The following is a 19,809-nucleotide window of genomic DNA, read 5'->3' on the forward strand; positions in this document are numbered from 1 at the left end:
TAATTTGCACCATTTGTTATCCATCATTATATTGTTACGTGGCAACATGGCATATGTCATAGAATCCAATGGATGTCAGTCTTGTTTGACCTTTACTTTAGAGAACAAACATTCAACACAGTCAAAACTGTTCTATTTATTGATATATTTATTGATATAAAAGGACATTCTTTTATCAACCATGGATTGATGCTGACCTTTTTGGGCTCACCATCATCTAACCTCCCATTTCTAGACTGTTTGAGAGTTGTTTGACTCCTGCATTTATACCTATGAGCTTAAAGTTTGCATCATAATTTCTTAGTTTTTGGTTAACTTACCCACCTTTGAACCGCACGCTTATTTTTTGGGGGGGGATGGGGTGTACTTTCATTGCTTGGAGGCACACTCATTTTATTGGTATTTAGCGCCACCTACTGGTGGCAATATATATATATATGACATGTAAAACTCTCGACCGGAATATAAGAAAAGCCCATTTTTTCCAGATGTATTTTAAAGGCAAAAGCCGTCTTATGTTCAGAAAAACACATAAAGGGGGATAAAAGGTCTTGTTGATATCGTTAGGTGCCTCTGTATTTTCTTGACTTTGTTATAACTTGCTGTTATTTCTGTGTTTCTGTCTTTTTATGCTTTCTCTATCTCTGGTTACCATCAGGTGATGCCTTCCCGTGGACAGTTAGCCTGAGTCAGTTCAGTGTGTACACCCTGCTTGGGCAGCAACGAAGCTTGAGCCTGTTGGAGCCTGTGGGCTGCACCTCCACCCTGGCCGTCACATCCAGTAAGCACCAGGGCTGTTCGGAGGGAAGGCATTCCTTTGTCGTGTGTCTCCACGTTGATCTGCAGCCCATCCATGTCAAGTGCTCCAATCCTCAGGTCAGCTGCACAACAAGTCTCATAGAGTCAAAAGTGTATATTTATGGAAATCATCTATATACATAAAGGGCTACGTCTGTCTGTCTGTCTGTCTGTCTGTTTGTCTGTTCAGGATAAACTCCCAAACTATAATATGTATCCCTAAAAACTATATATTCTGAATCCCCATGACATGGGGAACAAACTGGTGCCATTTTTTAAAAAAGTTGAACTGAAAATTACCCCCAAAATAGCCATTTATATAAGACCATACAGTTTTGTACCATGTGCTTTTCATGCTGCCACTTCTGTCTGTCTTTCTGTCTGTCCGGGATAAACTCCCAAACTATAACATGTAGCCCTAAAAACTGTATATATTCTGAATCCTCATGACATGGGAAACAAACGGGTACCATTTTTTAAAAAGTTGAACTGAAAATTACCCCCAAAATAGCCAGCTGTGGGTATGACCAGGCAGATTCAAATTTCCAGCCCTGTATATGTGTTGGCCATCTCTGTTTATTTAATCCCTTTCTTCAGCTACTTTATGTTCTCAACTGTTAAACACCTGACTGTCCTGTACAACCCAGCTTGCCTTCCTGTCTGAATACATTCATTTTATGTTTGTAAAATTGCAATGTAAAAACAGTGAAATACACCACTACCTCAATTTTGATTCATTGATATTTACATTTACTGTTACCTACCTTTTGTGTGTAATTTTGTTATAAATTTGATTGCAAAACAAAGTCTGCATGAAGGACTTCAAATGTATTTGTCTTTTAACCAAGTATTTCCACTTAGTTTGGGGAGTCCACCTCTTATAGTTCTGCTGGACAAACTTTAGCCCATTAACTATTTCTTACTATATAAGACATCAGCATTACAAAAACAAATGTTGGGCAATTGTTTTGAGTAAAATGATTGGCATTTGGCTTATGTCTAAAACAGGTTAACCCGGGCAGTGTCGGGTACCCCAGCTAGTCCTCACATAAATGTTTCTGAAGTACAAACACAAGATGCTAGCAGGATGTGCTTGCCTCCCCCCGATTTTCCTAAAATAGATGGACTAAGCTAAATATCTTGTACCCCGGTGTAATTTTCATGAAAATGGGAGTATAAACACAAGTGTGTTGCCTTGCTTGTTTTGCTCAGGAGTTTGAGTTGTGATTGAAGGAGGCGAGGCCAGACCCATCATAATAGTTTAATACGGTGCTTTTGGCAAGAGCCTGATGAGTATGGACAGATTAAACAGTGAACATGTTACGCATGTGTCGTTTCTCTCAATCGAGTCAGCCTTATTGCATTTGGTTTCTCTGTAAACACTTAATTGGGGCGACCTTTTGAGTGGTCACGCTGTTAAATGTCTCCGACCGCAGTGATGAGCCATGATGATATTGAGAGGAATTGGTACCAGAAATGAATGAAAGGCCTTAATCTGTTAGTGGTGAAAACTTTCCCAGAGATGAAGAGGGATTGGTCGTTTATTGGGGGAAATTTCTTTCTTTCCCTCTGTTCCCCCTTTCAGATGGAGTGTCTGTGCCTGGAAAGCTGGGAAAGGCTTATTGCGATTATATGATGACTCATTATTAGTTTTTGGGTCCAATGAAAACTTCTTTCTGTTCGTCCGCTCATTCTCGTCACATCTGGTCACGTCTCCTCTTTGTTTCTCTCATCTGTGTAAATTTGTGACCCGAAGTGGTTTTAAGCTAATAGCAATTCAAGCCATGTGGCAGGTTTTTTATATTTTTTAATAAAGAAATGCTGCCAGAGTATCCCCACCCCCTTCAGAACAAACGGGACCTCACACATATTTGAGCTTTTTTTCCTCCTGATCAGCATTGTCATCTGTGTGAATGTGTGTGTGAGAATGTCGGAGAATTGCACGGCTGCTGCACAGTGAGTTCTGCCAGCACCAAGTTGGGCGGTGTGACTGTGACTTCTTTTTGGAGGCTACGTGACTCCTTCAGAGTTGTGTGCAGAACATCAATTTCCCTTCCAAATTCAATAATTTATTATAACTAGGATTATCCCAAGTAGATCCATTTGTCAGGATCTCACTGCTTTTTTTAAAAAACAAAAAAGATGGATCAGTGTCAGCTTCTTCCATTTCAATACTTTCCGAACCATTTCTTTTAACTCCAGGTATCAAACAGTGCTGCAAAAGGCCAATTTTATCCATGGTGTTGCAGTTGAGTGACCTGAGACTCATTATTTGTGACACAGCCGTTTTAATCGAAGCAGTAACATTGCAGCGTGTAGCGGAGCTGCTTTTGGTGTCAGTTCCAGGTGCACGAACTCTGAAGTGATGTATTAGTTAACAACAACATTTATAAACATCTGTTAGTTCCACTCAGAAATGAAAGGCATCAGAGGGCATCACAAATATTTTGCTGATGACTGTATGCTTCAGATCATCCATTTAGGTTTCTTCGTTGTTGAAACATACAAAAAAAACATGCTTTCTTTGACCTTTGACCAAACTCCTCCAGAGTCTAATCACCTCTAAGATATCCATCCAGGTAATATTCCCATGAAGTGTGAAGGAAATCTATCCAACTCTTTTTGAATTATCCCCCCCCCCCCCCCCCCCCACACACACACACCAGTGAAAACAACATCCTGCTGGCACCACTTCACCAATGTGCAGGATAATTGAAAGTTGGTGCACTAATTCAAAATGCAGCAGCTTTGTATTGCTCCACAGGTAGTATTCTGCTCTAAATATTGCATAAAATATAATAAGAAATAATCTTTTTTAAAGGCTGTAATCTGAGATTTATTTTCAGAGTCAGGTCAGGGAGCATGCACTGGTGCAGTGCATTACCATAACCACCACACTACAGATTTGCGTTGGGCTCTGGTTGGCACACACGCAAACAGACAGTCGACCCATTCCCACCTTCTGGAAATAGGTGTCTATCTGTTGCACCAAAGTGGAATGTGGGCATCCCCTTGCCCTTTTCCAGTTGTTGGTGACCCCAAAACTGTGGCGCTTGCATGCTTGATCATGCCCAAAGAAACGTGTCACATGCCCAAAGTTGATGTTCCCAGAAAGTGCAACTGGTGTGCTTCATTTGTGTCTTCCTAAGTAGCCATTCATTTGGCACAAAGTCATTCCAGAAGTGCCCAAGGATCCCCAGAGAGGGAAGACATTATTTGAGACCTGCTTAGTGTCCAAGTCTCGCATCCTTATAGCAAGACAGGAAGCACCAGAACTCTAAAAACTTGGATTTTCATTCTCCTGTAAAGATTACTCCTTAAGCTCTCCCCAGGCATCTTTTGATCGCAAAGGGTGATGATCCAGAGAAATAAATGTCACTGTCACCACTTACCGATACAATTGTAATGGCCAGGTCCAGGAAGTCAATGAAGGCCTGGACCTCAGCCTTGATTCAGGACTGTCGCAAACACAGACAGTCAGACTCATCACTAGGCTTCTCAAATATTGCAGTCAGGGCAAGTCAAGGTTAGTAGATCTTTCCTCACTGGCAAAGGCATATAAGTTGCCAGGCTCCAGATCAGTACCCAACATGCCGTCCACACCACCATTGAACATCTGAACATTATGAATGCACTAATTCAGTGGGAAGAAGTCAGACTCTGCACAGCACTCACAGTACCTGTGTATAGGCCGGCTGTGATGTACCAGCAAGTTATTGGGGGTACTGTGAAATTTTAGGAGGTCCTACACTTGGACTGTGAGATTCTCAGAGTGATTTACAAATTTTTAATTGAGTTCAAAAGCAAACCATCCTAAAGGCGAAACAGTCTGTTTCAAGTTGTTTATATATATATATATATATATATATATATATATATATATGTTCTCCACTAAGATTGCAATAGCCAATCACAGATTAGCCTTTCTGTCCATCATTTACCTGTATTTTGGCATGCTTGGCACCAGAAAGTTATGTTGGATCAAAAAGGATCCAAAAAGGCTAGGACCAAAAGTTATGTTGGATCGGTTCCCACTGATCAATAATGTTAGAGCTTACTGCCAACAGCTAGCCAATCGGAGCGCAGCATACGAAGGTCAGGAACTAGCTGACAGACGCTGGTTGAAAAAATGGCAACAAACATGTCAACAACAGCAGAAAATCGTCTGCCAGTGAGGTTTGCTGAGTTCACAGAGGAGGAACTGGTGGAAATATTGAACTCCAAGGATGCCAAAAACACTAAGAAGGTAGACAAGCACGCTACTGATGTTTTAGAAGCATTCATCTGAATCAATCATATGCTGTTCACAACAAAATAAATTGATCTAATTTACTTGACTCTTTGTTGTTTGCTTAATTTGGGAGGATGGTGGAGAACATAACAATTGATAGATGGCAAGTCGTTCAACACCTTACCATCCATTATTTGTATTTATATATATATATATATGTATATATATATATATATATATATATATGGGCCATGTACTGGCTAACCCAGAATGATATTGCCCACTTAGCAAACTTCCCCAGCCTTCTGGACATGATGAAGGGACTTGGGCTCTCGTACCTGGCTTTTTCCCTTTGGGTACCCCTAGAATGGCCAATTATTAGCTTGAATTTTCAAAAGCTTCCCCCCTTCCGCACCATCCCCCCCCCCCAACCCACATTACCACTACGCAAAAATTTTATCCTAGCATTTTAAGAATTTATATTTCCATGAATATGAAATTATAAACTTTTGGTTGGGTGGACTGGCAAACATGCTGTACCTGTCTCTTAATAGCAATGACTATACTCAGATTATAAGATGTGTAAATAAACAGTGTGATCAATTTTCTCAAGATAGTCAGTTGAGTTTCTGCAAGTCAAAAGTCTTTCTTGGAAGAATTAATGTAACTATTAATTTTTGCACCAATTAACAGTGAAAGAAGTAAAAAACAGTGCTTTATTGCATTATGGTAACATTTTTGTTTGTCTTTTAAGGTGTCAGCCTGTGGACACGATGTGCACTTTGATTATTATAACTTGAATGGAGACAAATATTTGCACCATCAGGACCAAATGATCTCTTCTGTCTGGGTCACTTAACCACTAATCCATGATACCAGTGCAGTTCTTGAGCTAACCAGGACAAGCTTTATATGGATTAGATTTAGCTAATCTCGTGTACTGCAGCCAAGGTCCAACAGTCCTCTGTATATCTGTCCCTAACTGGGCTGAATTCCAGGTGGGGCAAGCATCACAGCTCAGTGGTTAGCACTTTTGCCTCACAGCAGAAAAATCTGAGGTTCAATTCCCCTATGCAAGTTCCTTTCTGTGAGTTTGCATGTTCTCCCCATGTATTGTGGGTTTCCTTCTTGCACTGTGGTTTATTGGTTCCTATTGACTTTACCAAGTTACAGGTACTAGTTGTATCTATAGTTACCTCATGTCATTCCTTTTCTATCACTTTTAAGTCACCTACCTTGGATCCATGATTGATGGTGCCCCTAGTCTGTATCTACACCCAAATTTAATCAGTGCTTCCTTGGACTGAGGTCGACGTCTCCACCAAATGTTATTGGAATCAGTTTTTGCAATATCCTGCTGACAATCAGCAATGAAAACATGACCTCCTTGGTAGATCACATCGGCATGCAGGACAAGTCATTGTCTTGAAGGAAGGGCTTATTAAAGTTAAGAATGAGAACATCAGACAATAAAAGACAAATATATACTGGATGATGAAATACGAATAATTCATTGTTGTGCCTTTGACACTGGTTTTAAACCTAACAAGATGGATCATCGATTCATATCATGGATCACAAAATGAATAACAACCTTCTTCTCCTTAACTTTAACACTTTAAATACCTGAAAAGAATAGATGGTCTTGAGAAAAGTGATTTTTATAGATATCATCAGATTTGCAACTATTTTGACCGTAACATAAGAAACAAAACAAATCTAAAGGAACTGATCCTGAAGTTATTTCTAGATGCTTACCAAAATGCTTCAAATGCGGGAGTTATTTCCAAAATCTATCAAGGTTTTCTCACTAAGAAACATCACACTACAGAGTACATTAAAGGGAAATGGGAGAAAGCGGGAAATCTCTCAATATCAAATGAAGAATGGTTAGAAATGTGGAATTCTATATGGAGATACACAAACTCCCAAATGTGTGGGGAATTTGGTTGGAAGTGTAATGCCGGTGTTGCAGACCGACCCCGTCATTTTATAGCGTCACCAAGTTTTGCCTCGTTTCTGCTTAAAACGGCCCTGTTTCTGCTTAAAACTGGCTTTAGAATGATTTAAGAGGATTTACCTTGTCATCTGATGGTTAATAATCCCACTAATCCATTTGATTGCTTTGGTTGAAGAGACTCCATCTCAGAGCTCTGAAATGACGCAGGTGCAGTGGAGGCAGTCACACCGAAGCAGAAAGCACATTTTGCATGAGGGGATAGCTGTGACTTAGAAATGGAAGCTTTGAACATTGCCCATTCTGATTTAGTGCCCCCAACTCACCATCAGATTGTGATCAGTTGACAGCTCTGCCCCTCTCTTCACCAGAGTGTCCAGAACATACGGCCTCAGATCAGATGATACGATCACAAAACTGATCATCGATCTTTGGCCACTCTCCATTTTACTTCACTATTTCCAATAATTGTTGTTTTTCAGAGAAGAAGTGATAAACGCGTTTTGTTTGGCATACTGATCTTAGCCTGTAAAAAAAAAAAAAAAAATCACTAGAAGGTGGTTGCTTCCTGAAACCACCACAGTAAAAGAGTGGATTAATATTGTGAATGATCTTTATGTTACGGAAAGGATTACTCTTGGTTTACGTTTGCAGAAGAATGTTTTTGTTAAATATTGGAAAAAGTGGGTTAAATATGTGAAACCTCTACAAGTGGACTTTGTGGAGGTGACAGTCCAAGGACCCTGTGATGCTGTCTTGTGTTAGTATTTTAATTTCAATTATTATTGTTGTTATTATTATTATTTATTTTTGCTTTAAATTTCTGTATCTGTCTCTTGGAACCTCTTTGTAATAGACCAGTAGCCACTCGTCTTTGCACTCTTTATCACTCCCATGTTGTATTTTGTTTGATTACAGAGGAAACTGAACAGATTTCTAACTAAAATGCACTGTAATATTCTCTGTTGTCTAAAAAGCAAAATAATGAATTTTATATATATATATATATATATATATCATCTTGTGTATGTTTGACACATGACAGCAAACAGAGACAGATCCTGGGTGAGAACATGAATAGATTTTTCATGTCACTGTCACTTTGGATTTGCACATTGTCATTGAAGAACATCACAAGTAAAGTTCTTCCATGCTTCCCTGAAAATGTAAGTCTTGCGTCATATTTCTACTTGTTTAATGATTGGCCGTCATCCGCCCAATTTATTTAAATTTATGGCGGAACTCAGGGGGTCACGTAGTGACCCTCTCATTTGTTTTTCCTTTTCTCCGTCTCTGCTTCACTTTTCTTCTCGTGTTCTTCTTCTTCTCCACTTGACCCCCTGACTCTCTCCTCCATATCTTCCACTGAGTACATCAGTTCTGGTTCTGCTTGGTTGAGCTTCCAGGGTCCAGACTCTCAGAGCAGGGAGCCTGGAGCTGGATCCTGGGACCAGCGGGCCGTGCGGTCCACTTCGGGTATGGCAGACAGCTGTTGGCCGTGTCCCTGGACGGCTGCTGGATTGGCGTTCGTGGCTCTTCGTGGACATGTTTGAAACGGTCCAGCTGTAATGTAGTGTGCTGCTTTTCATTTGATTTATGCTTATTTATGGAAAGCCTCCCTGTAATTTGTGCACGTGTGCGATTGGCGCGCAGCAGAGCACAAATGCGTTTGGAGCAGAGCGAGCACCTTCACTTATTGAGGGACCCTGAGAAGTAATCGTTGGGGTGAGCCATTCTTGGCTGCAGAAGAGAAGCTTTTTGAAATCCAGAAATTATTTCACGGAGAAAGAGCATCGCTTCGCTCCTTTCTTTTCCTCCGCAGAACGGCGAGTGAACGCATGGATAACCCAAAGCATCACATCACATTCCCCTGCCGTCCACTCATGTTTTCCACTCTTGTTTTTGGCTTTTGTTGTTGTTTAAAGCACGGGCCACTTTTCATGTGAGCGCATGATAAATAGTTGAGAAGACTTGACGCTGAGCCTTCAGTTTTTCCTAACCGTGGTGAGTCCTGCAGGGGAAACTGATGACACAACTTAACTTTCCTCTGTGGGTGTTTCTTTCAGAGTTTTGTTGTTATGGATAACAAATTAGCGCAGCGAAGTGTGTGTGCGAACACGCGGCACTTTCATATAATCTCACATTACATTGAAGCAGGAAAGCGCAGGGTTTATACACACACATTGACACCTGGTTATTTTGACATCAAGAGGAGCTTGAAATTTGATCAAAAACATCCATTTTTGGCTCATGTGCCTTTCTTTTCCCCCTTTTTTTTTCTGAACTCATTTTAGTCTCACGTAACGACAAAGCTGCCAGTTTAAATCATCATAATGGCCCCAGAAGTCTGAACTACATCAGAACCCATCAGAGTTGTTGGAACTGTTGGAGTCAAGACTTCTGCAAAAACATGTTTGAATTTTATTTGAAATATTGTGACTTTTTGTGGTGTGTCTTTTTTTTTTCATGTGTTAAAACTACGTTCAGCTGTGTTTCCACATTAAAGCTGCGTACAGTAGATGCTCAGAACCAGAGGCTTTTAATGTCCTGCAGTGTTGGACTTCTGGATCGTTTATGTTGTTCTGCTTATGAATGTTGATCAATAAATGCCATTAACTACAGACCGTATAGACTTGATACTTATATCATAGATGACCCGTGGCCAATATAATATTTAATAATAATATAGTTAATAATTAATAATATGTGTTCTTGTGCTGTTGGATTAAAACAAAAACCTTGTTAGTGTGTCCTGGGTTCTCCTTTGTACTCATCGTAGTTGAGATTAAGGCGTAATCACAGGCGTGATCGCCTCCACTGAGTTTCAGTGTAATGAACCTGACAAACTCATTTCAAACTATATTTAAGTTCAAACATGCAAAAGCAGCAACTGCTACTAATTTCCACCATGCATGTGATGATGAGATTATTACTTGCACCAAACCCAGACACATCCAGACAGCAGAGTGGTATATGATTTAATCACCTTTTCAATTGATCTCGTTGTGAACCATCTTTTGATCATTTTGTCCTCATTGTACACCCTTTTAATTTGGAGGTGTGCAATCTGACAGCATTTGCTTTTCATGAACAAACTTCAAACAATGTACTCATTTATGTATCTATTCATTGCTAGGCTTTGGCCGAAGCCCACTGATTTATTTGGCATTAATAAGAAAACTGTCCATTTTTTCAGAAATTTGTTTGTTTGTGTCTGTGTGTCCCTGCGACAGACTGGTGTCCTGTCCAGGGTGAACCTCACCTCACGCCCTATGACTGCTGGGATAGGCTCCAGCCCCCGTGACCCTTAATTAGAGTAAGCGGGTACAGAAAATGGATGGATGGATAGTGTATGACAAGATATAGAGCCCAAAATATCAAACTGTTGAATGTCTGATCGCTACAGAGGTCAAGAGCCTGAGACCCGGTGACACGTTTCCTGAGAGACACTTGAAGTGCTCAATGTACCATTGATCTACATTATTGTATAAATTTTTACACAGAACTCAAAACGGTCCTTCCCATTCTCCATGAAATGTGAAGTCGTACCAAGAAGGACATCTGGTGTAAAACTTGTGCCAAATCTGGATCTGCTGTGGCGACCCCTAACTTAAACGGAGAGACCGAAAGAACTTACTTTTATTATTAGACATTTATTTAATTTTATTTTATTTCCTCTTCTTCTTTTGTCCTTCTTGTTTTTCTTCTTCTTCTTCTTGTTTTTATTCTTATTCTTATTGTTTGCTGTTATTGTTCAGCATTGTTTATATTATACATTTTTTTGCTGGTTATTATGTCTTTTATTGTTTCTTGTTATTGTTTAACAGTATTCTTTATATTGTTATTTTTTGCTGATGATTATTATTTTTGTTATTGTTTAACATTATTCTTTATGTTGTTGATATTGTTCTTAAACCTGTGACCTCCTGGTGTCACCAACCGAACGGCCCCACTAAAAATTGGTCCGCCCTGCCTTCACTGTGCATGTGTCATTAGCCGCGGTTCACGGATTATCACCTTGTTCCTGCTTCAGACTGCACTCCAGTCATCATCTGTCTCAGCGACAGATATCTGAAGCTTTTGTACAACACTCAGTTCCACATAAATTCAGCATTATTTCCTCATGAAAGACTGAGGAAGCGATCAGAGCGCCGCAGCTACACGAGCCGCTAGCTGATGCATTCACTGCGCTTTGGTCATTTAAAAGCGTCACAGAGTATTGTCTTGTTGCTGCTTAAAATGGCTTAGTTTTGGCTTAAAACTGACTTTAGAATGATTTAAGATGTTTTACTTCATTAATCTATTTGATCGCTTTGGATGAAGAGACTCTGTCTTAGACGAGCGGCTGAGCTACGAAATGACGCATGTGCATTGGAGGAAGGGCGGACTGATTTTTAGAGGCGGGCTCTTCGGTCTGCGACACCGGTCACAAGCCAATTTCTTAATCTTTAGGCCACGATATTATGTTTGTTGGTAATGGTGGACAGTTCAGTGTCACGTTGGACGTACATGAATCAGAGATGGAGGCTGAAATTAGAGCCCGACCGATATGGAATTTTTGAGGCCGATAACGATATTTGGATGAAAAAAATGCCGATAATCGATAAATCGGCTGATTTGCCGATAGCCAATAAATCAGCCGATATTTTTTTTTAATGAATAAAATGTTCTTTTTTGGACCCTTAACAAAAAAGGTTTGAGCTAAAAGCTGAAGCTTTGTCCTTATATTGATTAACTTTATAACAGAGAAGAATTTTCAAGTTCAAAAAATGCAAAAATGCAATTGGAGCAGTTAGGGGGCTATTCAAACGGGCCAACTAGTAAGATATCACTCCTGAAAATGATCTTGGTCATATCGCGTGAGTTAAATCTGCCCTACGATTGGATTTTGGAAAACCATGTGACGGAGAACCAATTCCGATTAGACACTCACATTGCACACGTCATCACACATCTTCTATGAGGAGTACCAAGATGGCCGACAGTGGATCGAAAGTCCGCGGGGTTACTTTTTTTTAGCTGAAAAGTTAAATTTCTATCTCATATCATTAAAAAGTTATTTACAGTTTAGTAAAGCTTGGTCCCAGCTGTCGTAGACGACGGCGTCGGCCCCAGAGGGTTAATGGCGAACAGCAGTAATTCCCAGAACCCTTCCGGTCGACCAGTGAATCTGAATGTTTCAACCTCTTAGCAGTAAACGAAAGTTTTTCATGCTAGAAATAAGGTCTACACAACGTGGGCTTAATAAAAAGCGTGACCGACACAATGAAGCAAATTTGACACATTACTACATAAACTGAGTTAATCAAACTGAGTTGAACTGAAACGGGAGAAATGTAAGGTGAATGTAATCCCAAAGTTATTACAAACAACATCCTTATAAACTTACTTGTATGAGGTCTGTGAGAAAAGTATCGTACCTTTTTATTTTTTTCCAAAACTATATGGATTTGATTAATATGTTTTTACGTCAGCCAAGCTTGAACCTTTGTGCGCATGGAAAGCTGCGCGGAGGCTTCGCGAGTCACGACCGATTCGCTGATGAAGCGAGACAAAGGAACACCTCCATTTTGGAGTGTTAAAGGACAAGTTGGGACATGTCTATCTCGGCTTTCAGTGCTTACCAGTCGAGTGAGTATAAGAGAAATTGTGGAGAGCTGGGCTTGTCCCAACTTGTCCTATGGCACTCCGAAACGGAGGTGTTCCTTTGTCTCGCTTCATCAGCGAATCGGTTGTGACGCGCGGCTTTCCATGATAAAATCTCTTGTTAAAAGTGAAATCTGCCAGAAAATGGCTGATGTCCAGCTCTTGTGATAACCAGAGAAATTGCACACGACGGTCCCGGCTCCACACAGCGATCCGTTTAGAAATGATGTGGTAGTTTCTGCCTCTCGATGGCGGCTCGAGCGCGGCGCGCTGTGCGCCATTGTGGGTCATCCTTAAAGCTGTAGTTACACTCCTTATTCTCTGTGAAGCCCGTAAAATTTTCACCGAAAGCCAGATAAATTTTTCGAATGGTTTCCAGCTGCCTGTCTCTAACAGTTTCTGAAAAAATTCTGATGGAAAAAAAGCCCAAATCATTCCGCCATTTCCTAGCAATGAAACAACGATGAGAGGGGTGGACCAGTGCTCACTCAAAGCCTGCCCACAGGCGAATGACACAACCGACAGGCATGGAAAAACTCACGCACGAAGGTTCAAGCTTGGCTGACGTAAAAACATATGAATCAAATCCATATAGTTTTTGAAAAAAATAAAAAGGTACGTTACTTTTCTCACAGACCTCGTATGCTTTTGTCAGCCGATCAGTGCAGTGTGACGGCGAACTACGGGGGCCGGTGATGAACACATTTAAGCAGGGGTGTAAGCAGCTCTGAGTTGAATGGAGTCAGAGCTCCATCTACTGGACAAATGGTACAAGTACATTTTACATTGCCGACACAAACGTTATTTCAGTAGCTGTTCTGTTTATGAGAAATTATCGGCGTTCTGTCGGCAAAATTTTGGCCGATAGTGAGTACTTTGAAAAGGGCTTATATCGGCCGATAATATCGGCCAGCCGATATATCGGTCGGGCTCTAGCTGAAATGTTTAAAATATGTGTAAAAAAATCCTTTAAAATGTTTTTTCAGTTCAGGTTTGGAACCACATTTTGATGTTTGGGAACAGTTCTGCCAGTTGTAATTGAAGTAATAGTAATTGGGTTTGAGTGCACGCACACACACTGAAAAATTTTCTATGCCGTTTCCTTCTTTGGGTCGGGGTGACTGTTGCAATTTAAACTTTTGATGTTTCTAAGTGTGGATGTGATTCCTTTGATGTTATGACTTAGTCACAGGACACAAACTACAGTCTGACTTTCTGTTCTCTTGTTGCCAGGTTCAGCTGTTGTACGAGCTTCTCCTTAGCTGGAGCTCCACATGGTCTCGTCCCCAGAGGCCAGGCATTTTGCGTCAGACCTCCACTATCCCAGAAACGTCTGCTGGAGCAGCTCCATCCTCCCCAGTGCGCAGCAGTGCCGGGACCGCCCCACCGGACACCAGCACCTGCAGCCCTTCTGCAGATTTTGGCTCCCCTACTGAGGTCAGTTTCAGTGACACAAATCCACTTTTTAATCTGTTGACTTGAAGTTTTGCTTTTTTAAAAACTGTCACTGTTGTCTTGGTTTTTTTGAGGACAGGGATATCATTTATGGGCAAGAAAACAACGTCATTTCCTGGGAATAAAGCTCATGTCTACATGTTGGTGCCCAACGCCTTATCCCACTGAGCTACCCCATTTAATTTCATTGGTAATTGTTTAGAAACATCCGTAGGTCATAATTACTGACAAATTAAGAAGCTACAATAGCTAAATAATTGAGCTCATGAAAGTATTATAATAAACAGGAAGTTGTCATGCTGTTGGGTTTTGCTTTGGTTTTGGGTGGGGGGGGGTTGTTTTTTTTGCTTCTGAAATAAGAATATTTGAAAGTTCTTTTTATTTCAAATGGAATATTTGAAACTACTTTTTTTTCTTTCAAACTGATGTCATCGTCAACTGTGGGAAATTCTAATGTGCATTTTTATATTATTACATTTGCCAAGAAAGTGATGTTTTTGCCAGTTTCTGTTCATTTGTTGGCAGAATGACACAAAAACTGGTGAACTTGGAGTTAACGTTGGGTCTGGGCTGGATTACAAATTATTGCATTTTGGAGCAGCTCCAGTATTGAACAAACATGGCTGTCATCCATGTGTGCTGTAAAATAGCTAACGTGATTTTCAGAAATCTTAATGAACTGGTTTGGCCTGATCTGGAATAGATTTAATCATATTCTATGGCACATCTACATTAAGACGTAGATCCAGGAATGACTGTGGTGTGTACTTTGTGTGGATGGCTAATTGTAGATTTAAAGCTATACATATAGGACACATCAGAGGCAGTTTCTCTAAGACTGCAAGGGAAGCTCAGCTTCCCCTAAAATGTTAAAAAAATTAAATGGTCAAATATGTACAGTTTATCATTTCATTGACTACAAATGCATTAGAACACGTTATTCTTGAAGACGGGTTTGTTCAGAATCAGCTATTTATCACAAATCGATTGACTCTATTTTGTTAACTTCTCATAAATCTTTTTCTCATACGGTCTGTGGTTGATACATTTTCCTGTAGAAGCCGAGCGTCCGTTCACTTCAGTGTGATTTCCTGGAAAGGTTTTTTTCATTGCCACGAAATGTGACAGTCATTAGATAAAGCCACGATTTTGTCCTGCCCCGTACGCTGAGCGTCTCTGGGGGTGAATGGACTTGTGAGCGGGCCTGGACGCTGGAGTTCTGCACAATGATTGGATGGTCAGTCAAAAGGCTAAATCCTGTTTTGATTGACAGCTATAGGAATATGGGAATTAGTTTGCACATTTTTGCATATTTATGCATTTTCAAATTTATGCCAGTTTTGCGTGCGCTATAAATCAATCTGTTTTAAAGGCACACAGAGAGGCACACTGGATTAGATGTTATGTGAGAAGATCTAGGTGAGTTATTCTCTGGTTCATTCTTCAGTAAGTGTTTAAAAGTCATCGCACGTTAATTAACGTCCCAGTTCACAATGCAACATCAAAGTATTGATAATTATAATTCTATCTGGGCACATATGGTAATAATTAGTGGTTGCTGATGTATTTTATTTATGAAAATTAGTGACTGAGAAACTGAAACGTTTTGAACCACTGAATCAATATGAAGAAATGGTTCAGCGATTCGAAGCTTTTGTTACAGTTACAACCCCTGGCAATAATTATGGAATCACCGGCCTCGGAGGATGTTCATTCAGTTGTTTAATTTTGTAGAAAAAAAAGCAGATTACAGACATGACACAAAACTAAAGTCATTTCAAATGGCAACTTTCTGGCTTTAAGAAACACTATAAGAAATCAGGAAAAATAATTGTGGCAGTCAGTAACGGTTACTTTTTTAGACCAAGCAGAGGGGAAAAAAAATATGGACTCACTCAATTCTGAGGAATAAATTATGGAATCATCCTGTAAATTTTCATCCCCAAAACTAACACCTGCATCAAATCCGATCTGCTCGTTAGTCTGCATCTAAAAAGGAGTGATCACACCTTGGAGAGCTGTTGCACCAAGTGGACTGACATGAATCATGGATCCAACACGAGAGATGTCAATTGAAACAAAGGAGAGGATTATCAAACTCTTAAAAGAGGGTAAATCATCACGCAATGTTGCAAAAGATGTTGGTTGTTCACAGTCAGCTGTGTCTAAACTCTGGACCAAATACAAACAGCATGGGAAGGTTGTTAAAGGCAAACATACTGGTAGACCAAGGAAGACATCAAAGCGTCAAGACAGAAAACTTAAAGCAATATGTCTCAAAAATGCACAACAAAACAAATGAACGAATGGGAGGAAACTGGAGTCAACGTCTGTGACCGAACTGTAAGAAACCGCCTAAAGGAAATGGGATTTACATACAGAAAAGCTAAACAAAAGCCATCATTAACACCTAAACAGAAAAAAACAAGGTTACAATGGGCTAAGGAAAAGCAATCGTGGACTGTGGATGACTGGATGAAAGTCATATTCAGTGATGAATCTCGAATCTGCATTGGGCAAGGTGATGATGCTGGAACTTTTGTTTGGTGCCGTTCCAATGAGATTTATAAAGATGACTGCCTGAAGAGAACATGTAAACTTCCACAGTCATTGATGATATGGGGCTGCATGTCAGGTAAAGGCACTGGGGAGATGGCTGTCATTACATCATCAATAAATGCACAAGTTTACGTTGATATTTTGGACACTTTTCTTATCCCATCAATTGAGAGGATGTTTGGGGATGATGAAATCATTTTTCAAGATGATAATGCATCTTGCCATAGAGCAAAAACTGTGAAAACATTCCTTGCAAAAAGACACATAGGGTCAATGTCATGGCCTGCAAACAGTCCGGATCTTAATCCAATTGAAAATCTTTGGTGGAAGTTGAAGAAAATGGTCCACGACAATTATACAGGATCATGATGAAGTGGTATAGAGGAGGATCACCAGAACATCAAATCTAGTCTTGCATCTTAGATTTACCTTCTGACAAATTGTAGCTCAACTTTCTGTAGCTCAACTGTTCTTTTTAAGAAAGAATATCTATGAATATGTACACGTGATTTCTTAGTCATTTTGCTTTTAATAAATTTGCAAAAATCTAAAAAAAAAAACAAAAAAACAAACTTTGTCAGTATGGGGTATTGTGTGTAGAATTGAGGAAAAAATTAATTTCATCCATTTTGGAATAAGGCTGACACACACACACACACACACACACACATATATATATGTGTGTGTCTATATATATATGTTGACAGTGGAAATATTAACAAGGTGCAGCTGTGGAATAATACATATCTTGCATCAACTTTACAAACGTTTCATCGAATTTGTGGAACACAAACATAAAGGAGGCTTCTTATCATTTCATTCATCTTGCACATTTTGTCACTTCATCTTGCACTGTTATCGGTCATTTTGATGATTTTGTAATTCTCAGCATTTCTGGCTGTCCTTTCCTTGTTATTTGTTTCGTAAGCGATCTTACAGCTTCACCCTGCCAACACCCAGCTATAAACTTTTTTTTATATCTGAGATGCCGTGAGTCATGCAGTACAAATGCTGTTTAATCCTTTGTTGTATACACAGTCCTGCAGCTGATTTATGATGTCATGGGCAAATATTGTATTTTTGTTTTAATACTATACTTGAGTGGGTCAGAGCACATATAAGTTGCCTAAATGTGTTTTGGTTGGGAAAGATTTTCAAAGGTGGGAACAAAATAAAAAATCACATCAGTGCTTGTGTTTCTCTATTTCATTTTCTTACCAGGAACAGATGCATGTGGATGCAGTATGAGTTCTGTTTAAGCTGCAGCTTGATTGAGTATAAACCTGCTTCTTCATTTGGAGAAAACAATAACCTGTGTTCACTTAAAAAAAAAGAAAACTTGCATAATATATAGTATAATGTGTGAATTGTGCTGTAGCAGTACATGCAGGCATGCAACAAGCCAGTATTGCAGAGTTTTTAGCGGGACAAAAACAAATAGTGTTTTTTTCCTCTCATCTGTAAGCAATGTTTGTGCCAGAACTTTAATTTCTTGTTTCTCATGCAGTCACAGCAGCTAATGGTAGCTGAGGGTTCATGGCGGATTGGCGCCCTTTGGTTTACAGGTGTACATACTGTACAGTGGCAAGTCATCTAGGGCCTGATCGGGGGAGAGGGTTTGACCACCAAGAGCCTTTCAGCACTGTGGGACCCCTGGGACCACAGCACCACTATAACACCATCTTAAAAGTTAGTAAAGGGTGCCAGTGCCTGCCTGTGTGGTTACATAACCCCCCACCCCCCCACCCCCAAAAAAGTGGGTACATGTGTCAGTTTTCATCTGTGCCTGCATTTGTTTCTTTGCATTCAACATGTGTGGGCGTTTGTGCGTCACTGATGTAGCCACAGAAGTGGCAGCAGTTGGTAGTGAAGGCCCCTGTGGTTTAGTGCGTCTATTACGAGGCCGGCGAGCTCCTGACAGCCCACTTGTCACTGTTTACTTAAGTACAAACACTGGTAGAAGTGTTTAGTCCTCCGGGAGGCCGAGTGATTGAGCAAGAATGTAGGAGCTGTTTTGATAAGTCTCAGCAGTAGTGGCTGCGACCTCTCCCACCAGTCCAGATCCTCGCCTTCCTGATCCCTTTCTCTGGTCCATCTACATCCACGTTATGCCTATGGCCACTTTGTAGTCTTTGCACCCACCCTCCCTGTTGTACTGGGGCAAAAATCGGTGACACTTTCATGCATATCTGTTGTGATCCTCTGAAAATTACCCAACAGAGCCGTTATGATCAAGGGTTCCCGCAGATCCTTAAAAATTCTGAAAAACTCTCAACACTGTTACTCGGGAGATATATATATATATATATATATATATATATATATATATATATATAAATTTGGTGCAAGCCTGTCGTAATGCTAAGCAAAGCAAGATAGCAGAACCAACAGATCTCTTGTTTCAATTTTAGCTAGCAATATGTAACTTATGTGATGACATTAAGCACAATTAACATTTCAGGGAACATTTTGCAGCTCGGCATAACCCTTTAATGTCCTCACATTTTTCAGTTGAATGTAGTAGATATCATTGTGCTCTACCAAACTGTTGAGTTGACCATTAAAAGGTTAAACCAGTAACCATGATACAGTATGTTTTTGGGCAATTTTTTTTTCCAAAACTCTCAGCTGTTTATATTGTTTTTCTTGTTTTTGGTTGTTGTAATGTTGGTCTTATAATTTTATTCCGGCATTAATAAAAAGTCTCGCCTTAAATTGAAGGAACCCTGTGATCATTAGGGTTTTTTCATGCTGTATAAGCGAGTACCTGCTGCACAATCTTCAATGTCACCAGGGCCTATATAGCACTTATTATTTTTAGACTTCTTAGGGTAGGACTTGTCACTCGTGTCAAAAACTATTTTAATTGGTCCAGTATTGAGTTAGAACCCTAACACCATAATGGGCTAATTGGCAATGCAACGTAATGTAACGATATGAGGCAACCAGAAACACTCAAAGTAAGCTGCTTTTTGCTGCCACTGAGCAAGTGAAAATATCATAAGTGTCTGGTAGCACGGAGAGAATCCTTGCTGAAGCACACAGGTGCATAATTACCACACTAAATGTAAAGAAGCTTCTGAAAAAATGACTGACTGTACAGTTTGCATCTATATTATAATATCCAAGTGGCCTCTGTGTGCGTGTATGCATGCGTTTGTAT

General features: G+C 40.0%; 1 protein-coding gene across 1 annotated transcript in view; it reads left to right on the top strand.

The window, feature by feature from the left end:
- Positions 1–19,809, top strand: part of LOC117513625 (vacuolar protein sorting-associated protein 13B-like) — a 1,146,044-nt gene that overhangs the window by 528,326 nt on the left and 597,909 nt on the right. Inside the window, 2 exon segments of the mRNA XM_034173849.1 lie at positions 659–876; positions 13,866–14,069. Of these exon segments, the coding sequence (XP_034029740.1) occupies positions 659–876; positions 13,866–14,069 (422 nt within the window).

The sequence above is a fragment of the Thalassophryne amazonica genome, chromosome 7 (genome assembly GCF_902500255.1).
Source record: "Thalassophryne amazonica chromosome 7, fThaAma1.1, whole genome shotgun sequence".
Lineage (NCBI taxonomy): Eukaryota > Metazoa > Chordata > Actinopteri > Batrachoidiformes > Batrachoididae > Thalassophryne > Thalassophryne amazonica.